Consider the following 21,243-nt stretch of genomic DNA (forward strand, 5'->3'; position numbering starts at 1 on the left):
CAATTTTATATTGTTCTCCACAAAATTTAGAAAGTTTTTAGAAGCTTAAAATGAGCATGTAATGGTCTTAGAGGGCAGGCAGAGCTGGGATGTCAAAATTACACCACATGACAGGGAGCTTTTAGCATGGGAAGTTTAGCACCCAACATTGTGAGTGTACCATGAGGATACAGGCTTTTTAGGTTCCTGCTAGCACATAGACAAAAATGGAAGATACTGAGTCTCTCTCTTTCATTTTGTGTTTAACTGGTTCTATTTGTTTTAACTGTTTGAGTTAGAAGCCTTATCCACTAAATGTCCAAATTTTGTAGATCTCTTACTACCGGATCTGTTTGTGCCTATTGGTAAGCTTATTCTTAAAGGTGAATATTATAACAAGACCCTTAGAATTGTCTAAAAGGTCTTTTTCTTCTATTAAATGTTTCTGTAATTTTAAATCTGGTCAATGCTTCTAATAGAGATCATCCTCACCCCATTCATCTATGATGAGTGAAAAAATAGCCAATCTCACTACACATGTGTGTTAAATCATCATAGAGGAGGGACAGCCACCCTCTATATAATGTTACTAATGTCATGATAGGTCTGCTTTAAATTTAAACTTTACCTGGTCCTGGGAAATATCCATTTTCTAATGGATGCCAATAATGCCAATTTTTAATATGTTAAATATTAATGTTATATATTGTTAAGTATTGTTAAACCTCAATGTCCCATCACATGTTATAAACATAGAGTTCTTTTTTTATATATTTTTGGACTTTCTTGTAAAGTTCTTTTAGCAGTTTTTGATGAACTCATGTTAGTTTAGCAGTCAGTGTCTTTTGGTTTTATTTGTGTTGTAACAATGTATTGGAAATACACAAACAATTGCTTGGAGCATAAAAAATTGTAATGCATGGCCAGTTTTTGTCCTGTAATTCTGACAACATTTTGAAAAAAGACCTTGTTATCTGTCATACAGAATCTGCTGGATGATGTTGAAGAGTTTCATGAGCGTGCACAGGAAGCAATGTTGGATGAAGTTCCAGATTCCACCAAGCTGCAAGCTTTAATTGATTTGGGCTCCAATTTGTATGTAGAACTCCCTGAACTGCCTCGTCTAAAGCAGGAGCTTTTGCAGGCACGCTGGTTGGATGAAGTCCGTCAAACTCTGTCTGACCCTCACAAAGTCACCTTGGACGTGATGAAGAAGCTAATAGACTCTGGTGTTGGTTTGGCTCCTCATCACGCTGTTGAAAAAGCAATGGGTGAACTTCAGGAACTTCTCACAGTGTCCGAGAGATGGGAAGAAAAGGCCAAAGCATGTCTGCAGGCCAGGTGAGAGCAGACCTTTTCTTTTGCTGTATATTGGGGTAGATGGAATCACAATGTCTGACACTATAAAATCACCTTTTACCCCTGGACCAGTAATAGGCTCTGACCAACCAGTTGTATCTTAAAATCTGTTGGAAATAAACTACACTATTTATCATACTGTATACTGTTTTGCCTAATTAGGTTTATTTCAGGTTTATTCTCTTGAGCTAAAGCCAGAGCCATTTATACCTCTTGAGCCCCCATGGGACCCAGTTCCCTATTAACCTCTGTAGCAGCAGATCACTTAGAATACTGTTCTGACCGGGAAATCTTCCTTCTCAAATCTCCCTTAAAAAAGGCAAATTTGTGTAAAAAACGTGAAAAACATGTTCATCTTGCAGTGATGCTGAAAGTTAAAACTTGTTACTCTAATCATACATGATGGAGCTCAGCTCCAAGGTGGTCAAGTTCTGCTACTAGCCTATGTTTTTTTATTTTTATTTTACAGTGTATCCCCCCCCCTATGTTCTTGTGACTTATGTTTTCTCTGTACACAGGCCACAACACACTGTCTCAAGTCTGGAGAGCATTATCGTGGAGGCCAGGTGCATCCAGGCTTATCTGCCCAATGTGCTGGCACTAAAGGAGGCTCTTCAGAGAGCTAAGGATTGGACTGCCAAAGTAGAGGCCATACAGGTAAGAGTGCACAATGCCTGAAAAATGTCATCCTTTCTCTATAAGCTAAGTTGTTTGAGAAATGGGTATTTTGTCTCTGCAGAATGGAAGTCAGTATGCCTACTTGGAGCAACTTGAGAGCTTGCTCAGTAAAGCTCGTCCCATCCCAGTGCGTCTTGAAGCCCTTCCACAGTTAGAGTCCCAAGTAGCTGCTGCCCGTGCCTGGCGAGAGCGCACAGCCAGAACCTTTCTGAAGAAGAATTCAAGCTACACATTACTGCAGGTAAGATGTTATTCCTTATGTTTGTTATTATGTAGCATATTAACTTCTGTATTTACTTTTCTATGATGCCCCTCTCTTTACTTTGATACCGATTTATGCGGTCTGTATGACTGGAAAGCTTTATTAATAAGAAAAACGTCAATAGTTTGGTTTGTGTAAATAATTATTCAAGCTTTTAATAAAGATTTTCTTCTTTACTTAAAATTAGCTAACTTCTGGATAAAATCCCCTTTTCCCCAACCGTTTGTCTTTGGAGATAATTGCTGTTTTCTGTGTGCACGCAGCAAAATACAATGTGTAGCCTGTTACATCAGAGCTAGAGCTGTCCAATAACCATGGGGTCCGACCAGTGGAGAGAGGCCACTGCTTTAACACAGAAATTGTCAGTCTTTTGTTTCCAGCTGCCTTGGTGATGGGGGATATGCAGATATCATCCTGAGACAGTTCTAGAGTAGCATAAACAAAGTAAGAGCTTAACCAGTCACTCATGGCTGCAACTGAGCAGCTTTATCACCTTTTAGGAGACTCATGAGCTGGCTTCATATGGGCAACAAAGTATAATTCAGTTCACTTTATTGGTAAAGTTCTGCCTTCATATCTGTTCTAACAAAGATTAACACTAAGGTTGCCCATTTCAGCTTCATACTTCACAGGAGAAAGCAAAAATATTTTATCTTGGTTATTGTTTGACAAGCCATTCATTAATAATATTAACACATCTCATATTTTCCCACAGCCACCTGTTGGCAGGAAGAACCTTACCTGGTGTTAGGTCACTCTCCTAACTGTTCTATTTGTTGTTCCCTGCATGATTTACTTCAGGCTTCCGAACTGTTTATTATTACAATTGCAAACCTGTGATAATAATTCTGTTCTTTTTTAAACATTTAGGTACTGAGCCCTCGTAGTGATATCGGTGTTTATGGAAGCGGCCGGGGAAAACGGAGGAGAGTGAAGGAACTGTTAGAGGAGAAGGAATTGGATTTGGACTCTATGAGTGAATTTGAGGAGCCTTTGGATGACCACCGGGACACAGCCTCTGTGGTAAGGGAATATATCAGGTATAGGTTCTTTGGCATGTGAAAACGGCAAACTTGTTTTTCATCTTGGCTTTAACCTATGTTTGACAACACAGGTTAATTTGATGGTATTATTGTTCTCTTGTGTATAGGTTGCTGTATTTAAGGAAATGGAGCGTAAAGAGGTGGACTCCATGCGTTCTGTACGGGCAGCCAACCTGGCTAAGATGACTATGGTGGACCGTATCGAGGAGGTTCGGTTTTGTGTGTGCCGTAAAGCTGCCAGCGGCTTCATGCTGCAGTGTGAACTGTGCAAGGACTGGTTTCATGGCACTTGTGTCCCTTTACCCAAGACCAGCTCCCAGAAAAAAGGCAACAGCTGGCAATCAAAAGACGTTAAGTTCCTTTGCACACAGTGTATGAGGTCCCGGCGGCCACGTTTGGAAACTATCCTTTCACTGCTGGTGTCTTTGCAGAAGCTACCAGTGCGCCTGCCTGAGGGGGAGGCATTGCAGTGCCTGACAGAGCGAGCAATGAGCTGGCAGGACCGGGCACGGCAAGCACTGGCCACTGAGGAACTGTCATGTGCATTGGCCAAGCTGTCTGTTCTAAGTCAGCGCATGGTGGAGCAGGCAGCGAGGGAAAAGACAGAGAAAATTATCAGCGCAGAGCTTCAAAAAGCCGCAGCAAACCCTGACTTGCAGGTTAGTACCAAGGAACTTGTCGCTGATTACCATGCTGTCTACACTGGCTCGTACATGTAGCAGTTGTAATACCTGATAACATTATTAATGCTTATTTTGTTACTTTCATATATTAAGCACTAGGTGTTAGTTGTGATTGTTTTCATGAACAGGCAAAGGTATATGTGTATGTCAGGGTAAAAAAAACCTTCTTAAAAAACATATATACTCCTATAGTATGCTAACTTCCTCCATCTAAATTCCGAAACGTGGAGGCGTATGCCCTTCTTACTTTTACGAATACCAAAGAATACAGACCTATTTTCATTTTTGTTTCTTTGATTTAAGGTACCATTAAAACACATTATCATATTCCTTACTTGCCCAGCAGTTTGTTCTCTTTTTCCCGTTTGAAGGCAGGCTCTCGGTTTTCTTACATGCATGATCGCAAGGTGTTTGCTAATAAAGATAGTTATTTAAATCTTGAATTTGCTACTTTGCCAAGTGGTTTAGCAAAATTAAAATTTAGGTTGAAGCTATTTGAAGATGTATATGAAAGTCTTATATCCAGCCGGGCACAGCTACTTTTCTGTGTCCTGTTTGGAAAGCCTTTTTATGCAGTGATCTAGAATAACTTTGCAAACTTTGATTTATAAAATACCAACTGAGAACATTGTTTAACACAGAGCACTTTTTTTATATATATTTAACTGATCTCCTATTATGTCACTTCAGGGTCACCTGCCTATTTTCCAGCAGGGCTCTTTCAGCCGAGGAATGTCTAGTTTGACTTCATCTCCACACCCACCCCTGGAGTACGATGATGAGGAGACGGACTCAGACGAGGACATACGGGAGACATATGGCTATGATGTTAAGGTAATGAGGCATTAATAGAAGGCATGGGCTTACCTTCTGGAGCAAGTATACACCAAAATTTCACTATTATAGCACATTTTCTTACATGGTATTTGCTTTGTATTCTTAGTTTTCTTACCTATACATAAAGTAACCAATACAGTGTTGAGTTGTTCAAATATACAACAACAAAATTACTTTTGAAAATGTCTTTACCTTATATTATTATAGTGCTGTCCTTTAGCTCTGGTTAGTGACATTGCCTTGCACAAGATAATGTTTTTGGTGCTGCAGGCAGGAGTAAGCATTTTCCCAGTCTCTTTTCACCCAGTAATGAGACTGCAACATTGTAGGCTTGTAGCAAGTCAAAGGGTGGGAATCTTCAGCCGGGGTCAATCTGTCACATCCAAGCATTACACATAGTAAAATGGTCGAGTAAATGTTATCTAATAGCTAGCCGATAGATGTAGCAGTTCTGGTTACATGAACCAGTGTAAAGAAGCACTGCTTGCAGGCATTCTTAAAACAATCGTAATAATGAAGTGGGAGAAAAGTTTATAGTGTATATAGTCTTTTACTTTTTGCCTCTACTAGTCAAAAATTACTCAATTCAATGACGATGGTCTTTAGATGTCTTTTTGCCTTGTTTTGCCTTAATCTAATGGGGGGGGGGGTTAATTTCCGTATTAAAGCAGAATGTAGCAGAAAAAGCTGATTTTGTTAGTAAATCTTTTAATAGGATATGCATTCTTTTATTTTGGCTGGAGTTCTGCTTTAACAAATTATATTTTATTTTTTCCAACAGGAGACTGGCAGCGTCAAGTCTTCAAGCAGCCTGGAACCTAACCTGTTCTGTGATGAAGAGATACCAATTAAATCAGAGGAAGTGGTCAGCCACATGTGGACCACACCTTCATTCTGTGCAGAACATGCATACTCCTCTGCTTCTAAGAGCTGCATACAAGGTGATTATGAATGCCAATATTATATCACAAGAATGAAAGGGTTGAGGAAATACAAGTACCAGGATGTTTTTTTTGTCAAAGGTTGGTTGGGTTTTTGTCTCATGTGAAATTCCTTTTAGGGTATTTGATGGTAATGCAAGGTCCTACAGTTCAGTAAAATATGTACTTATAAAACACAATCCTGAATTATGCATCCAGAGTTACTGGGACTTTTGTATCATTCACTAGTTTTCCTTCTGAAGAAGATTTAAACACTCTTATAACTTATCCTTTACAGCCTAACATGGCTCCATGAAATCCTCTGTTTTGTTATCCAGTTGCCATGCTGCTGCTGCACATTTGATCCTTGGTGTTTCCTGGAAACACCGGACTAAATGAGTTTCTGTTTGCACTTCTGTTGCAACTCCAGGAGAGAAAGTAAAGGGATATTTCACAGTAAAAATTAAACCGAGCTTTGGACAATTCCCTGTTCTGTAGAATACAAAAAAAGGATTTTTTATTATTAATAATAATAATAATAATAATAATATTATTATTATTATTATTATTATTATTAATAATAATAATAATAAACAGGATAAAACAAGGAAAACCATTTCAGAGAGTCCGAGCAGCTCTCGAAAAGTTTTGGAGCCATGAGTGTGATGGGTGTGATGAGGAAGTTATGAGAGTGGCTAGGGGATGGTACAGTACTGATGATACTTAAATAAAAGGAAGCTATGAGACTACTGAGAGAGGAGGTGTACAGAGAAAAGAGAACCAGTCCAAGGACTTACTCTTGGGAGACACCAACAGGGGGGAGAGTGGGAGAGGGGAAATTACCATTTAAAGAAACTTGAAAGGAGTGGTCAGACAGGTAGGAAGCAAACCAAGAGAGAGCAGTGTCACTGATACCAATGGAGTGCATGATTTGGATTAAAAGGGGGGTGATCAACAGTATCAAAAGTTGAGTAAAGAAGGAGGAGGTAAAAGTTGCTTTGAGACTTAGCTCTGAGGAGGTCATTGGCCACTTTAGTGAGGGCTGTTTTGGTGGAATGGGCAGCTCGAAAGCCAGACTGGAGAGGGTACAGGAGAGAGTTGGTGTTCAGGTAATCGGTGTGTCCTATATAGACAAGGTGCTCAAGAAGTTAGAAAGAACATTTAAAATCATGAGTAGCAATATAACCCAGGCTTAGGTCCGAATGATAATGTAGTTCTGTTTTCCAAGCTTCAGGAACACCCCGGAAGCAGCCCCGGAAGACCCCTCTCGTGCCCCGTAGCCTGGAGCCCCCTGTTCTGGAGTTGTCGCCTGGAGCTAAATGTCAACTAGAAGAACTTATGATGTTTGGAGACCTTCTGGAGGTGTCACTAGATGAGACGCAACATATATGGCGGATTTTGCAGGCTACCCATCCTCCTTCAGAGGAGAGGTTTCTGCATGTTATGGAGGTACTGAAAATTGTGCAAAATATTTTGGGTTTTTATTATTGTGGACTTTTTGTGACATTTTTTCTTTATTTTCATTATTATGGTATTAAGTACAACACTGTGTTACCACCATAAATCTCTGTTGTCTTCTTACAGGATGATAGCTTAGATGAGAAGCCTGTGAAGGTAAAGAAAGAGTCATCTGAGAAAAAACGAAAGCGGAAATTGGAGAGAGCAGAGCTGCTCCTAGCTGAGGGCAAACAGAGGTCCAAGGAACTGAAAAAGCTGGATAAGACCAAAAAGAAAAAGCTCAAGTTGGGTCACGACAAAGCCAAGGAGCTCAGCAAATTGGCCAAGCGACTTGCCAAAGAGGAGGAACGTAAAAGGAAGAAAGAGAAGGCTGCGGCTGTCAAAGCTGAGCTCAACAAGGATATCACTGAGAAGAAGAGGGAGAAGAAAGTCTTGGACATTCCTTCAAAGTACGACTGGTCTGGAGCGGAAGATTCAGATGATGAGAATGCTATATGTGCTGCACAGAATTGCCAGCGCCCGTGCAAAGACAAGGTGAGGGAGGTTAACAAGTGGCCTGTCATTCCTGTGAGACTTATATATTTGTATAGCTGTTTAACTGCCAGGTCTATCGCAGGTCAGTGCCATTGCTGGTAGAAAAAGTGCACATTTAATGCCCAGGTCTAGGCTCAGACAGTAATTCATTTTTATCACAAAAAAGTATTAATGGTAAATGACACTCAGTGGGTATGGATGTCAAAGACCAACCCCCCATAACGCCCTGCACTTTCTATGACATTATCATGTCATCACCGGGGCATGCTCATCGCTAAAGAAGATTCAAAGAGGAAACACCTAAAGCCTAAATACATTTAGTGGGTTTCCCTCTGTTGTTTTTTTTTTTTTTTCTTCTGCTCTCAAAAGTCCAGTAGATAAATTATTAATCACCTATGTTTAAAACTGTTTCATCAGACAGGAAGTGGAAAATTTGCAAGTGGAGCAGACTAAAGTAAAAACGTTATGTTATGATATAGATTTTCTTTTACTTCCTGTCTGGGGAAAACCGTCGTTGGGATAAGGTAAGGAAAAGTCCTTATAATGGTCCCAGGTAGAGGTGGAAAACTGACAAAAGGTTTTATTCCACTTTCTAAAGGATCAAAAGGATCAAGGAAATTTTGACTGGACACGCACTTTTTTTTTTTTTTTCTTTTTAATTTTTGTGTATATACTGAATGCTTTATTCTCTGTAGCGTTCTTTAGGCCCGGACTGTTCAATGACCCATTCTCAGTTGACATGTCCGTGGTAGCCTGGGGTTTTAGGTGATGTTGTGGCAGCCAGCAGCAGAGGACAATGAGGGTGCCAGAACCAGGAACATGAAAAAATGATTATTGCTCTGAAACCTATAATTTGTTCACATTTGATAGAAACTAAAACACACAAAGCTAAGCTTTTATGTTACACACTGTCTGACTTGCTAGTTCACTGTTATTTGTGCGGCATTCACCAACAACTTGTTCTGTTTGGTAACAAGTGCCTTCTGTTCTCTGGTCTCGTGGGAAGAAAATCTGCATTTTATTCCGTCTTTGCAGGATTTCCCTCACAAAGTAATCCTCTTCCAGAATAGACCAGATTCTTATGAGCTGCTGAGGACGTTGCGTTCTGTTGCACAATTTACAAACTACAAAGGGTTTATACCGATATGATCATTTGTAGTTTTAGCACAAGTGCATACAGATCTGACCCATCTTTCCCCATCTCCAGCCTTCTCTCTAGTTAAAATACTATTTATAATAGAAAGCTAAAGTTTCACAATAACTATACTTTCACAGTACAGCACATTGTAGGCAGTCTTTTTTCTGTAGTAACCTATCAAGGCACAACTTAAATTATGTGTATATTTATTTTTATCCTCACGCTCTGTATCCGGTATTCTGTTCAGCTAACCTACTGGACCCCATTACTCAAATCAGTAGGGTGACACAGTTTTTTAATACTGCAGTCTCTGCAGTCTCCTAGACGTTTAGTTTTATCACACTACTCCTAACAGTGAGACTATGCTAAAAAAGTAAAACTTTATGAGCAAGCATTCTCTGCTGTAAAAGAGACACATGAACCCACAAGAAGATTGGGCAGATATGCTGGCTCCAGCAAGCTAGTAAAGGAAGTAGAGTATAGAGTTTCTCCTTAAAGTTTGCAGGACACAGATACTTCACGACTTACTCACAATCACAAAACCATACACAGTAAAAGAAACACAGATAATACATTGTCAATTACAATAAAAAAATTCCATTTAGAGTCTTCTTTGAATTGAAATTCTTTACCTCTCTAATTCTATGAATTGTAAAAGTAACTTTGATCAGTTCAGAGCACTGATAGATTTGATGCTTTGGGGTTCTTGACTTCATGTCTGTCTGTGTTACTGTGTTTCATTAATTTTTGAATAGACTCAGACAGGTATCCACATTAGTACAAACTCATATTTTCACTCCTAGTATTTGTAAATATTCCCTAAAGCTGCGTACACACTTGCAATTTTTGTCGTTGGAAAGGATCTTTCACGATCCTTTCCAACGACAAGGGACTGCACGGTGCATGAACGGTGCTGTACATACAGCACCGTTCATGCTCTATGGTGAGGGGAGGGGGAGAGCGACGGAGTGGCACCCTGCTGCACGCTCTCCCCCTTCCCTTTCATTAGGATCGGTTGTCGTCCATCGTTTGTGGATCCGGCAGGACGGTCGTTCGGACGATGGACGACACCGACTGTACACACGGCAGATTTTCGCCCGATATTTGGCCGATGCCGATTATCGGGCGATAAAAATCTGCCGTGTGTACGTAGCTTAACTCTCAGATCAACCATGTGGTAGTCACATGGCTTTCTGAAATTGGCTTTCTTTCTCTGCACTTAAATATTTTTCTCAAGGCAGTTTGTAACATTGTAACATTTACAAAATAATATTATCCTCCAGTGTTACCACCAGCTGTCGTGATAGATGGTAACTGCTTTATAGTACAGGACAGAAAAGGCTGTCAAATTCAGCCCTCCTGTGTACATTGCAGTATTCTCCCCAGATTTTTTTTTTTTTTAAGCTGGGTGGGAAGAAGCTGCACGCGGCTGCCGGTTCCAAGTGTTGTGACCCAACTTTTCAGTAATCACAGAAATACAGCCGGTTGGTTACTGGGAAGTGCTGAGTGGTGCATCCGGCTAAAAGGGGCTGGGGAGAACACTGCATTGTGTAAAATGACACAAAAAGATAGTTTACAAGTATCATGGAATAAATATAATGAATCATTGTGGTTTCTTTTTCAATTCTACGTAGAACAAAGGTTTCCCCTTTGTTAGGTTTTAAACCTTATGACGTCAATAGTTAGTTAAACATTAGTTTTTAAATTTTCTTCTTCATTCATATTTTTTTTATTTTTTCAGTGTCACAGGAAAATAAAATGTTAAAGTGAAAAATAGTAGTAAAATGTACCCTTTTTTAACACAGAATAGAAATAAAGCAACTTATTTTATGTCTTTTTGCCTATAGTCTACATTTAGTTTACAAGACAAAACTGCCAAAAATGCCTTGTCCTTCTCCCCTACCTTCCAAAAAACTACATATTACTTTGCTATCTTACTAATTACAAATTTATGAACAATTATACAGTAAAGTAGAAATGTAAATAATGCTTTGGCCCACAATAAGCATATAGGTTAATGCCGAAGTCGTTAAATATACTTTTTAAAATGAAAGTAGTGTAAATTCCTAAACCTGACCTGGTATTAACTTGTTACAGTTCCGGTACAGCAGAGCTCAGGGTTAATAGCAGCAGAAATTTCTTAGCATGCTCCCTGCATGGCTAGGCCGAGGAAGAGGAGTGCTGGAGAGATGAGCTGAATCAGTTAGCTGCTTCACCTTACTGTCCAAGTGGGGTTGTAAAGGAGACCAGAAAGTGAAAGTAAAACTGCAGCAGAGAAGGTTCATGTCCACATCTGTGCTGTGTGGGAGAGCTGTGCAAATCTTTAGGATTGGATATACAGAAATGTTTTCCTTTTAGCAGGTAAAACAGCTCCTATATATGTGATAAATGTAGAATGGTTTAGGTAGGCTTAATTGTTGTAGTTAATATCAAGCTAACTCATTCACATTAACACTGCTGAATTTAGTTTGAGGATTTAGCTTACACAGATCTCTGACCAGGATAAGATTTATTAAGGGTTATTAGTACATTTCAGATAATCCACCAAACCCTTTTTTTCCTGCTTTCTGTTATGATCTGAAAACCTTCTGTCTCATAGTATCCTTTTTCCCAGCATTTCTGCCTATGTTTCTTGTACATGTAATCTCAATTTGATGTCTACCTTTGCTTTGTGCAGGTTGACTGGGTACAGTGTGATGGCGGCTGTGACGAGTGGTTCCACCAGGTCTGTGTTGGCGTCTCCTCTGAGATGGCAGAGAATGAGGATTACATCTGCACGAACTGTACTCGCAAGAGAATCCAGGGACCTTGTCCTCCCTGTCCTCCCAGCCTGAGCTGCTCCCCTGGGTTTCCTGTGCCCAGCATTGAGGTGAAACAGGAAGTCAGCTAGCATCACAGATCCCTCTGATGTGGACTTTGGCAGCAACTCTTCTACTGTATCTCTAAAATTAACAACCTCTACCTGCGCCAGTAGAGCTGCTCGTGCTAGGTACCCCCTTTATGCACCTTGTGTTCTTTAGACAGGGAGGCCTCACACGGGCAGAATCCCATGGCTGGTTGGAGAAACCCAGTCATCAAACCGCACACAAGCCTTGGGCTGGTTTTGGACCCTTTTCTGCAAGGTGGACTTAGTAGCTTAGAAAAGCACCAACTTCTACACCCAGACTTTTTCCCCCCATAGATTTATACCTGTTTTAGTTTGTCTCCTAGAACTTGAAGCAGCTTTTTTTAATGGATGACCCAAGAAACCTGGGCACAATTCATGGGTAGAAGGAGTGTCTGCTCACTCAGGTGATAGTTTGAGTTTTCCTTTATGCTTTTTGAGTGGATTCCATGTCCCTGGACATAATGTACAGTGATTGACTGTTCTAACATAGAGCCGGACTACTTTTTAAATGCTTCCATCTGTATGTCACCATTGTGTTGCAAATCAACGGTTTTGCATCCAGTTGAGGAGCTCCTTCATAGTAAATTTATATGAATAGGCTTGCCAATGGTGAAGAAAAATGGCTGTGTGCCGAAGAAGACAGTTGAAAGTATTGCAGTAGTCTCAGTCAAAAGAAGGTTTCAGAAAAGCCCAAGAAAGAATAAAAGACCCTAAACCTTTCCTGCTCCTGTCCTCTTCCTGTGACTACTGACTGTTTTAAAAAGTTTCTCCCATAGTACAAGATTGTTTGTATACCCAAGATCGTTAAGGAGTCTTTGAAAAGCCTTTTTTCCTTTTGTCATTGTTTTTCATTTTACGGTATACATATTTTATCAAAAAGTGAAAAACATTCAAGACTCTGGGTGGATAGAAATGTAATTTATAAACATTTGATGAACGTTTGCTTTTGGTTTAGTTAGCTTTAGTAAAAATCTGATATTGAGAGACCTAAAAAGACTTTTTCTGCATTTTGTCAATAAGTATTGGGTATTGGGATACTGACAGAGATTTTTGCAGCAAGTGTATATACATTTGGAGGGTTTAAGGGCATCATCATGTCATGTAATAAAACAGTTTCAGAAAAGTATAAAACTTTAAAGAAGGGGTTGAATACTTCTCTCTCCTGCTGTAATAACTGCAACACAGATTACAGCAGTGACCAGAAGTCAAGGGAGTAACCAGTGAGAGTTGCAGGGAACCATGAAGATCGACACTCCTGAAATAGCTCGTTTCCTGTGGTATTGAAGGGATCAGTTCTTTAAAACAATAGCAAGAGAGGTAAGTATTAAGCCTCTTCTTTACAGGTTTTTGCTTTTTCTGAACGTGTTGGTTTTTTTTATTGATCACACATACAGGAATGTACACATAAGCTTGGATTTTACTAGCATTTAAATACAAATTTAAGCAGGTAATTTACAGGCTGTCAGATTTCCCCTGAGCATCCTAAGATTTTTGCTTTAAAGAGACCTGCCCTCTCTTTCTGGCTGACAGTCTGTAACTGCGGTCTACCAAAACGAGGGGGTGCTGAGAAGTTCCGGGTTTTGCCCCCTTCCAGATAAAATAGAAAAACCAGTGTGAGGGCATATGACAGCCTAATATCTTAGTATGTAACTGTGCAAATATCAGGTCTTTGTGATTCTTAAAACTGTTTTTTCTTTCTTTCTATTTCATCTGGAAAGGGGGCAAAGCCAGGAACTTCTTAGCACCCCTCATACTTGTCACAGGTCTGCAAACTTCCATAAACCTGTAACTGATAACAAGGAAGTGACTGCTCTAGCTTTTTCAACATGATACTACTGGACAGAGAAGGTGATTTGTAGCTAGGGCCATAACCAGTTGCAAAAAATATTATTGACAGATTATTTATAACATTTTTCTATAGCCTATTTAGGTAATATGTGCTCACAGTCTAAGGCTTTATACACACATTAAGTATTTGTTGGTGGGAGTGATTTTTAATGATAGTTTCCAGAGACATATGAGCAAACAAGCACTGTACACACAGCGCCTGCTCTGTTCTAGGGAGGACGTGCATGTTGCACCCCACTGTGCTCTCCTCCCTTGACTTGTATAGTGGTTGTTCCTGTTTGGATGTTCATGGATCCATCTTGAAGCATCCATAAAACACATCTGGCAACTGCTGTACACATTTCAGATTATTGCCTGGCAATAATCATCTGACGTGTGTACTTTTTCCTTAGGGTTTCTCTCTTCATTGTGAACTTAGTTTCAGTTCACAATGAAGAGAGATGGTGATGGGACAAAATGTATAATTGGAGGTTACCACTAGTAATAAAAAAGGAAGTCAAAAAGATCAGAGATCTGAGCAGCTAAAGTTGTTTGCAAGTGACTTTTACAGTAAAAGTCAATCTTGGCTAGTCTTATCACCAAACGTGCCTTCATCTTGTAATGCAATAATAGCTGGCTTCATTGATCAAAATGGTGTTTTGGGGTGTAGCTCAATGACATGGTTCCCCTGTACCAATAACCTCCAGCTTACATGCTCACTGCTAAATGTCTGCTTGTTTTCACCATTGGACAATGCCAACATATGCAGTCCAGAATTGTCTTGTTCACTGGTCCTACAGTTTATTTAATCTTGGAAGCCCTGAGGTTTTCACTAAAGTCATGCAAGAAATCGTGGCCTAAATCTTCCTGGTTTTTGTTGCCTTTACCTGCGAAATCCACAAGCACACTCACAAAGAGAATGTTTTTGCACTATTCTGCATACTGCTCTGAAATTAGAGCATCAGCCTGTTTGCCAAATTATTTCACACATTCTGTAAGTACAGGTTAGTAGGGCATGATCGCTGGACTGCAGTGCTGAACTGCAGAACCCACAAATAAGCGGCATTTGCTCCCTATGGCCTTTTCGAGACAATGTCGCCTTTGATCGACTCCTGTCACTATTATCAAGGTGATATGATAGCCCAAATACCTTTTCTCTTTGGCAATGACACCCTACAAATTGCTTCTCTTCACCAGGGAGACTATCTGGCTTCTATAAACATTAGGAACACCTACCTAATTGTCCCTATTTTTCGAGATCATCAGCATTTTATCTGTCCCAATTAGTTATTTGCCCTTTTGTTCAGTTTTATGCACAAAAAGTGTTTACCTCATATTGGCCATGTTGTGCTCTTGTGTCATCCCCACTTTACTCTACATCCCTACTTAACATTAAATAAAAAAAAAAAGTTTTAGATGTATTTAATAAAGAGAAGTTTAGGCACATTTACCAAAAATACCACAGTTTTTTTATACATGCTATATAAAAAAAGCTTCTTTCTGCAGCTTTGGCTGCCCCTAACTACATTGGTCTTTGTCCCCATGTTCCCTTCCCTGTCCAGTAGCAAAGCATGTTTGTTTAGTCACCATCCGGATATAATATTTGTATACATGCATATGTGTTTTTTTTCATTGTCTTGTATGTAAAGAATCTCTTTCAAAGCAATAGCAATCACTGCTTCAAGGTAGAGGGCAGGGGAGCCGAAGCCCTGCATTAAATCTGCAGCCATCTGTCATATCTGTTATATCAAACTGTTCCACAATGAAAGTGATCGACGTTTCATGGAATGCTTTCTGTATAAAATAACTCCCCAGGTTGCTATTTATAAAACTGTGTTTGACGGACAGCACCGCATTGAAGAGATTGTTTTTACTACCCATTCATGGTGGTGTAATAGTGTCAGTACAAAGCCCATCCTCCCCAGCCATGAGTACTTATCCAACCAAGCTCCCACATTTCCAGAGCCTAAACTAAGAGCAAGACTTTGGGAGCACATGAACTCCTCCAATGTGATAGTATTTATTTAGAGTAATCTCAATAGGCCTGTGTCTGCATTTACAATGGGGCTTAGACAGGCATGTTACAGTGGTGGAAAGTAAGCATGGCTCAGTCAATATACATGCCTGGGAGGGGAGAAGAAAAAGGGCACCGTCAAGCAGCCCTAAATATTCCTAATGACAGTGTTTCAATAAATGCCCCCTTTAGTGAAACATGAACATTTTGTATGTAAGTTGACACAAGCAACAAAAGAAACCCATGGTTTTTCTTATTCATTCTACTAGCTAAATCACTAAATTACCAAAATCCGTATTTTCCAAATGGTTGTGCATTTAAAATGTAATTCTGGTTAAAGGTTTTTAGTTTTAGATGTAACAGGGAAGAGATCAATGTTTTTTGAGTTTTAACCCTTCCTTGTTCTAGGTGCTGAATACAGTTGATATGCTAAAGATTTTTTAATTTTGTTCATTTATTCTTGTGATGCAGGCAAAATATCAGACATCAGTTGAACCAGGTTCTCAGCTTCTGCTGTAGCAATAGCACATCTTGATCAAGAACACACCTTCAGCCTCCTGCATGGACAGTCAAAGAACAATGGATATTGCTATGTTCTTACTTCCTGTCAGCACCTGGTTGGCTCCTAGGATTGGCCTTCCATCTACCAGTCTAAATGTGCAGGTGATTGTGAGGCTGATACAAAGATAAACATAGGAACTTAAAGTAGTTGCACATAAGTAGTTGCAAAACATAATGGGGCATGTGTGTGTGTTTTATTTTAAAGAAACTCTAATTACATTCCTCATCCCTGCTTTGTAAAAATTGTAAGAAAAGCTGCATAAAATATTACCTTTGCTTAAGGCATTGCTTTTGTATAATTCTAAAGCTATCGTGACCAAATGATCAGGCAATGCCGTATGCATTTTTTTCCTACCCCAACAATACATACAGTTAGGTCCATAAATATTTGGACAGAGACAACTTTTTTCTAATTTTGGTTCTGTACATTACCACAATACATTTTAAATGAAACAGCTCAGATGCAGTTTAACTGCAGACTTTTAGCTTTAATTCAGTGGGTTGAACAAAAAGATTGCATAAAATATGAGAAACTAAAGCCTTTTTTTTTTTTACACAAATCACTTCATTTCAGGGGCTCAAAAGAAATTGGACAAATTAAAAATTTGAAAATAAAATGTTCATTTCTAATACTTGGTTGAAAACCCTTTGCTGGCAATGACAGCCTGTAGTCTTGAACTCATGGACATCACCAGATGCTGGGTTTCCTCCTTATAGGGTAAAAGCAATCATAATTTAGATTAACTATTGAACAAGTAGATGTTACATTACAGGTCACGGGTAGGCAAACTTAGAAAAGTGGGGATCCCTTCTTACTACGTTGAGATTCTTGAAGATCTGCAGTAAAATGTGGTGTTTGATTTCATGTTAAATGGGAATAAGGACTATTTTCAATCAATATCTAGCAAAATAAAATCTCTAAAGCAGGTAGCTGTAGCCATCCTGCCTGCATCACCTGGTGCACTTGACAATGATGAACATTCTATGACACTTCATGACAAATATCTGACTGTCCTGGAAATTGGTGTTCTAATTCTCTACCTGTGCATACCAGTCACTGAGCCACCTTCTCCCTGACTTAAGAGCAGACATCAGCCAACAACTGTGTGATGCAACTCAGCCATGTGCTTTGAAATACCTCTTCTATATTGATGATCATCTATTTTGTGCCATCTGCTGTTGCCTAATGCCATGGCTGACCACAGTCCAGTGAACAGACACCCTATAAGGATACAAGCTGTATGTATCAATATCTTGGCCACTCTAAATGATATGGGCACAGCAGGGTCGTTCTCTTCCTGTCACATGGCTACGTTCGACTTATTTGATGACCAAATTGCAAAGATCCATTGAAAATAACCTAATGTATGTCTCGCGTCAGATTGTGAATATCGAGTAAAATATGACAGCCCCATGTCTGTACAGAATTATAAACCATACAAGGATACATAAACACATATTGATAATAAAAATACAGCAAAATAATCTAATTTACATGTATATCTAAAAAGAAAAATACACAACTTTGCATTCCCTTTCACAAATCAGCCCCTTGGTGCCCTAAAGTACAGGTTTTTAGCAGATCAACACCCACTAAAATAAGCTTTAACATGTTAATAGCATTTCAGAAGTTTTTTTTTTTTTAATCTGCATCTTTTATTTGAAAAGTTCCTAGTGATTCTTCCATGAAGGTTCTTGTTCAGACATTTCATGTTAATGGATAACAACTGTCTCCTTATTGCATTGTCACCCAATCACATACAGTAATGGAGATTATTTGAGAGATTGCATGGACATACATTGCGCAGATGTAATCCTCTGTTGTCTCTCTACCTGGTTTAGAGCAATAATGTGCAGCTGATACTGGAGTGAGAGCATGTAGACGGGAAGTGGTTAAAAGAAGAGATTAAAAGAGATCAACAGTGCTGAGATGGGAAAAGGGATCAAATGGTGAAAACTGGATGTTATGACTGTATTAAACAGTGCATAGTGCATGTCTTCCACTGAGGGTTTATATCTACTTTTTATGTACATCTGAATTCTTTTCACAGGCTCCTAAATAAAATGCAGCAGTTTAAACACTTAACACATTGTAAAAGTCAAAGATTCACCTTTATGAGGGAGTACAGTGAGGGAACCTTCCATTCCAGGGCTACGATGTTCCTCCAGTGTGAACACCCTACATATCTGAACTACAGAAGAGTTTGTTGAGAGTCTCCTGAATATTATCAGAGGCTGGAGACTGGAGGTGAGACAGGAAATCTAAATGCTTAAAGAAATCTCTAACAATGTTTACTAGACATGGATGTGATTGGCCTAATGTAAGTACCATAAATGTATGTTTTTTTATGTTGCATGGTACAGGTCAGAAGATGTAGGTTCTTCCTGGGAATGTATGCAAATATATGCCCTTTAAAACAGGACTTATAGGTACATTTTATTTTTGCATCAGAGTTTTTTAAATGTTTCCCAGCTTTTTAAATAATCCAAAGCAATTTTTAATTGCAATTTACCTTGCAGGGGAAGGACACTGTGTTTTCTATGGTCAATGTATATCTTCTGGGGAAATTCACCCTTTCTATTAGTTGTGGCGATCATAAACACTGTTGACAGAATTTAATGGGGTATCAATACAAACAAGAAAAGATTGGAAACATTCTAATAGATTTACCTAGTCTGAGAACAACTACCTAAGGCCCCATACGGACAATATAAAGATGCCAGATGATTGTCGTTGGAGATTATTTTTCTAATGATAGATGAAGGAATGAGTGCTTTACCTAGCACTGGTCTGAGGTCACCTCGGTCCAGACTGCCAATTACTCTGTGTAATCTATAGCATTGGTCTTGTGTTATTTCCTCCCACAATTAAACATATCTTTATCTACACAAAGAAAGTTAAAGATTTAGCTGAAGGACAAAGTGTAAAGGAATATCACAAAACCTGCCTTGAGAAATGTCATGCAGATATTATTGGAGATAAAGCAACTACAGGTGATCCGTGGTACTCAGATCTAACAACAAAGAAAAGAGGAAAATGGGTATTTTAGTAAAAAAAAATATTATGATTGTTTCTGAAGCACAGAATTTATATCTACTTTAAATGATTAAATGTTAACAGTGGTTCTCCTTATATTTTGGCTGGCCACTGAGGGGTTACTAATCAGAGCGCACAGAGGGCAGGATCATGAATAACAATTAGGAGGGATTACACTGGCTAGTGACCTATTTGTGCTGCAGAAAAATCACCTTAAGGGGACCTATTACACCTCCATGCATGCAGTATTGTGTAATGTTTGACAGGAAGTGAGGGAATATTCCAGGCTGGGATGAAATTTGCAGTAGGAACCTGACAAAGGCGCTAAATCTTCTCACTCAATGCAAATACTACCTTTGTTGGGTTGGTCTTTACAATACAATAATACTGTTTCCAGCAAGTGTATTTTAATAAAGTTATAGGTTATAGGCACCTGTTCTGATGACAACTGTCCAAGTTGGAATTTCCCATCATTTTGCAAGAGTTTCATCTCCCCTATTGTGTTTCTTGGACATAAGTTACATTTGACAAAAATAACTCAAAATTGCCTTTCCTAAACTTTACACTGGTGAGTCCCTATATCTAGGAGTGCAACACACCCAAGAGGCCCTATAATATATCACCTATTCAGCAAATAATTTTTATGGTATAGAATAAATCTATTTAACAGGTGTAATAAAACACCTTGTACTTTTATGGCTTTTGTTGGGTGAGAGCCGTAGCAAACTGCAAACACTTAGTTATCGTCCATCCAATGAAATATAGACACCCATTTCATCTTTATATTGACTTCCTTTCAGTTGTGTGCAGTTTTTTGGGATCCTTCCCTAAAACTGAAATCACTTGATTGTGAACTTTTCTCCCTGTGAATTAGAAACTGCAGAAAGTCAGATAGAACCAATGTCTATTTCATAGCTGGAGGATGTCCAGAATCATCTAACCCTTTTCTCCCCAACATGACAGTCCCTGGCACACTCCTTTCATATAACAGATTCAAGTTCTTTGAATTGGATGTTCAGCATCACATGTGGGCATTACCTAAAGCAGGCTGCATGTAAATACATGACAGACAGGGACAGAGACAGGGTGCAATGATGTTTTCAGGAAGCTATGTACATTTCATAGAGAAGGACAGCGATCCAGCGATAATGTCACATCAAGATTAAAATAAGGTAAATAATAAAGATTAAAAGTTTTTTTTTTCATTTCAGTTGCATGTTGCCTGGGGATTGCAGTGGGGGAAGGGGGTGGGGCACAGAATGCAGCAATAAACCCCAAAACCTTTTTTACTTGAGTTATGATTAAAGAAGAGAACGGGCAAAACCCCTATCTGTTTTTTCTTCTTCTTGTTTTTCCCCTTTTCTGAAGACGAAATGAGAAAAAAGTGTCAGAAACTCCTTAGTTGCGATCAATAAAGGTGTCCCCATTGGAAGACTTTCCCTCACTTTCTGACCTGGTAACAACTTTCAAATGTGAGATTTTGGAAAAAGTTTAGACTAATTTGCTACCAGAGACATAGTGTTAGAACTAATGGCAGTCCCTAAAAATCACACCCAGGATGTCCCGGCAGCTCCACCAAGGTCCCATCCCTGGGTCTTCCTTCACTGGCAAGGCTCAGAGCACCTGTGTGGATATAGTACTCAATGTATACAATATTACCTTATTTACGCACCGGAAATATTTGTTGATTCAGGACTCCGGCAGGGACAGGGTAAATCATATTTTTTTGGGCCCCTGCTAACTCTGGAATTTTTCAGGACGCTATTTCTTTTCAGCCCTTGAGCAATGGATGCATCTGCCGGACCGCACACCGCGACAACAGCTGGATTGTCAGATGTTCTGAGGGATAATAATGAACAGCAGGGCGGCGACACACAGGGGGAGATATTCACCTTTATGTAGTTGAGTAAATGTGCAGTGTATGCAGGAAACGATTACAAATATGAAGTACATTAACCCAGGAAAAGCCAGAATGGTTATAAGTCTAAAGGCTAATAAATCATTCTAAAATAGATCTGAACCCTGA

At 39.3% G+C, this 21,243-nt stretch overlaps 2 protein-coding genes across 3 annotated transcripts in view; both read left to right on the plus strand.

The window, feature by feature from the left end:
* The window catches only part of KDM5A (lysine demethylase 5A), a 34,364-nt gene extending 21,592 nt beyond the window's left edge, over positions 1–12,772 (plus strand). Inside the window, exons 19-28 of one of the 2 annotated variants that reach the window (XM_072400079.1) lie at positions 965–1,320; positions 1,857–1,995; positions 2,078–2,257; positions 3,149–3,301; positions 3,429–3,980; positions 4,695–4,838; positions 5,623–5,782; positions 6,996–7,210; positions 7,346–7,753; positions 11,569–12,772. In XM_072400079.1, the coding sequence (XP_072256180.1) occupies positions 965–1,320; positions 1,857–1,995; positions 2,078–2,257; positions 3,149–3,301; positions 3,429–3,980; positions 4,695–4,838; positions 5,623–5,782; positions 6,996–7,210; positions 7,346–7,753; positions 11,569–11,781 (2,520 nt within the window). In that variant the 3' untranslated portion in view covers positions 11,782–12,772. Of the gene's footprint in view, positions 1–964; positions 1,321–1,856; positions 1,996–2,077; positions 2,258–3,148; positions 3,302–3,428; positions 3,981–4,694; positions 4,839–5,622; positions 5,783–6,989; positions 7,211–7,345; positions 7,754–11,568 lie in introns of both variants that reach the window. The other variant, XM_072400078.1, reaches the window with a different exon arrangement.
* A 1,006-nt stretch (positions 12,773–13,778) lies between these two features.
* Positions 13,779–21,243, plus strand: part of LOC140323199 (sodium- and chloride-dependent GABA transporter 2-like) — a 32,538-nt gene continuing 25,073 nt past the window's right edge. Inside the window, exon 1 of the mRNA XM_072400084.1 lies at positions 13,779–16,282. The gene's annotated coding sequence lies outside the window, so the exon portion shown is untranslated. The remainder of the gene's footprint in view (positions 16,283–21,243) is intronic.

The sequence above is a fragment of the Pyxicephalus adspersus genome, chromosome 2, assembly GCF_032062135.1.
Source record: "Pyxicephalus adspersus chromosome 2, UCB_Pads_2.0, whole genome shotgun sequence".
Classification (NCBI taxonomy): Eukaryota; Metazoa; Chordata; class Amphibia; order Anura; family Pyxicephalidae; genus Pyxicephalus; species Pyxicephalus adspersus.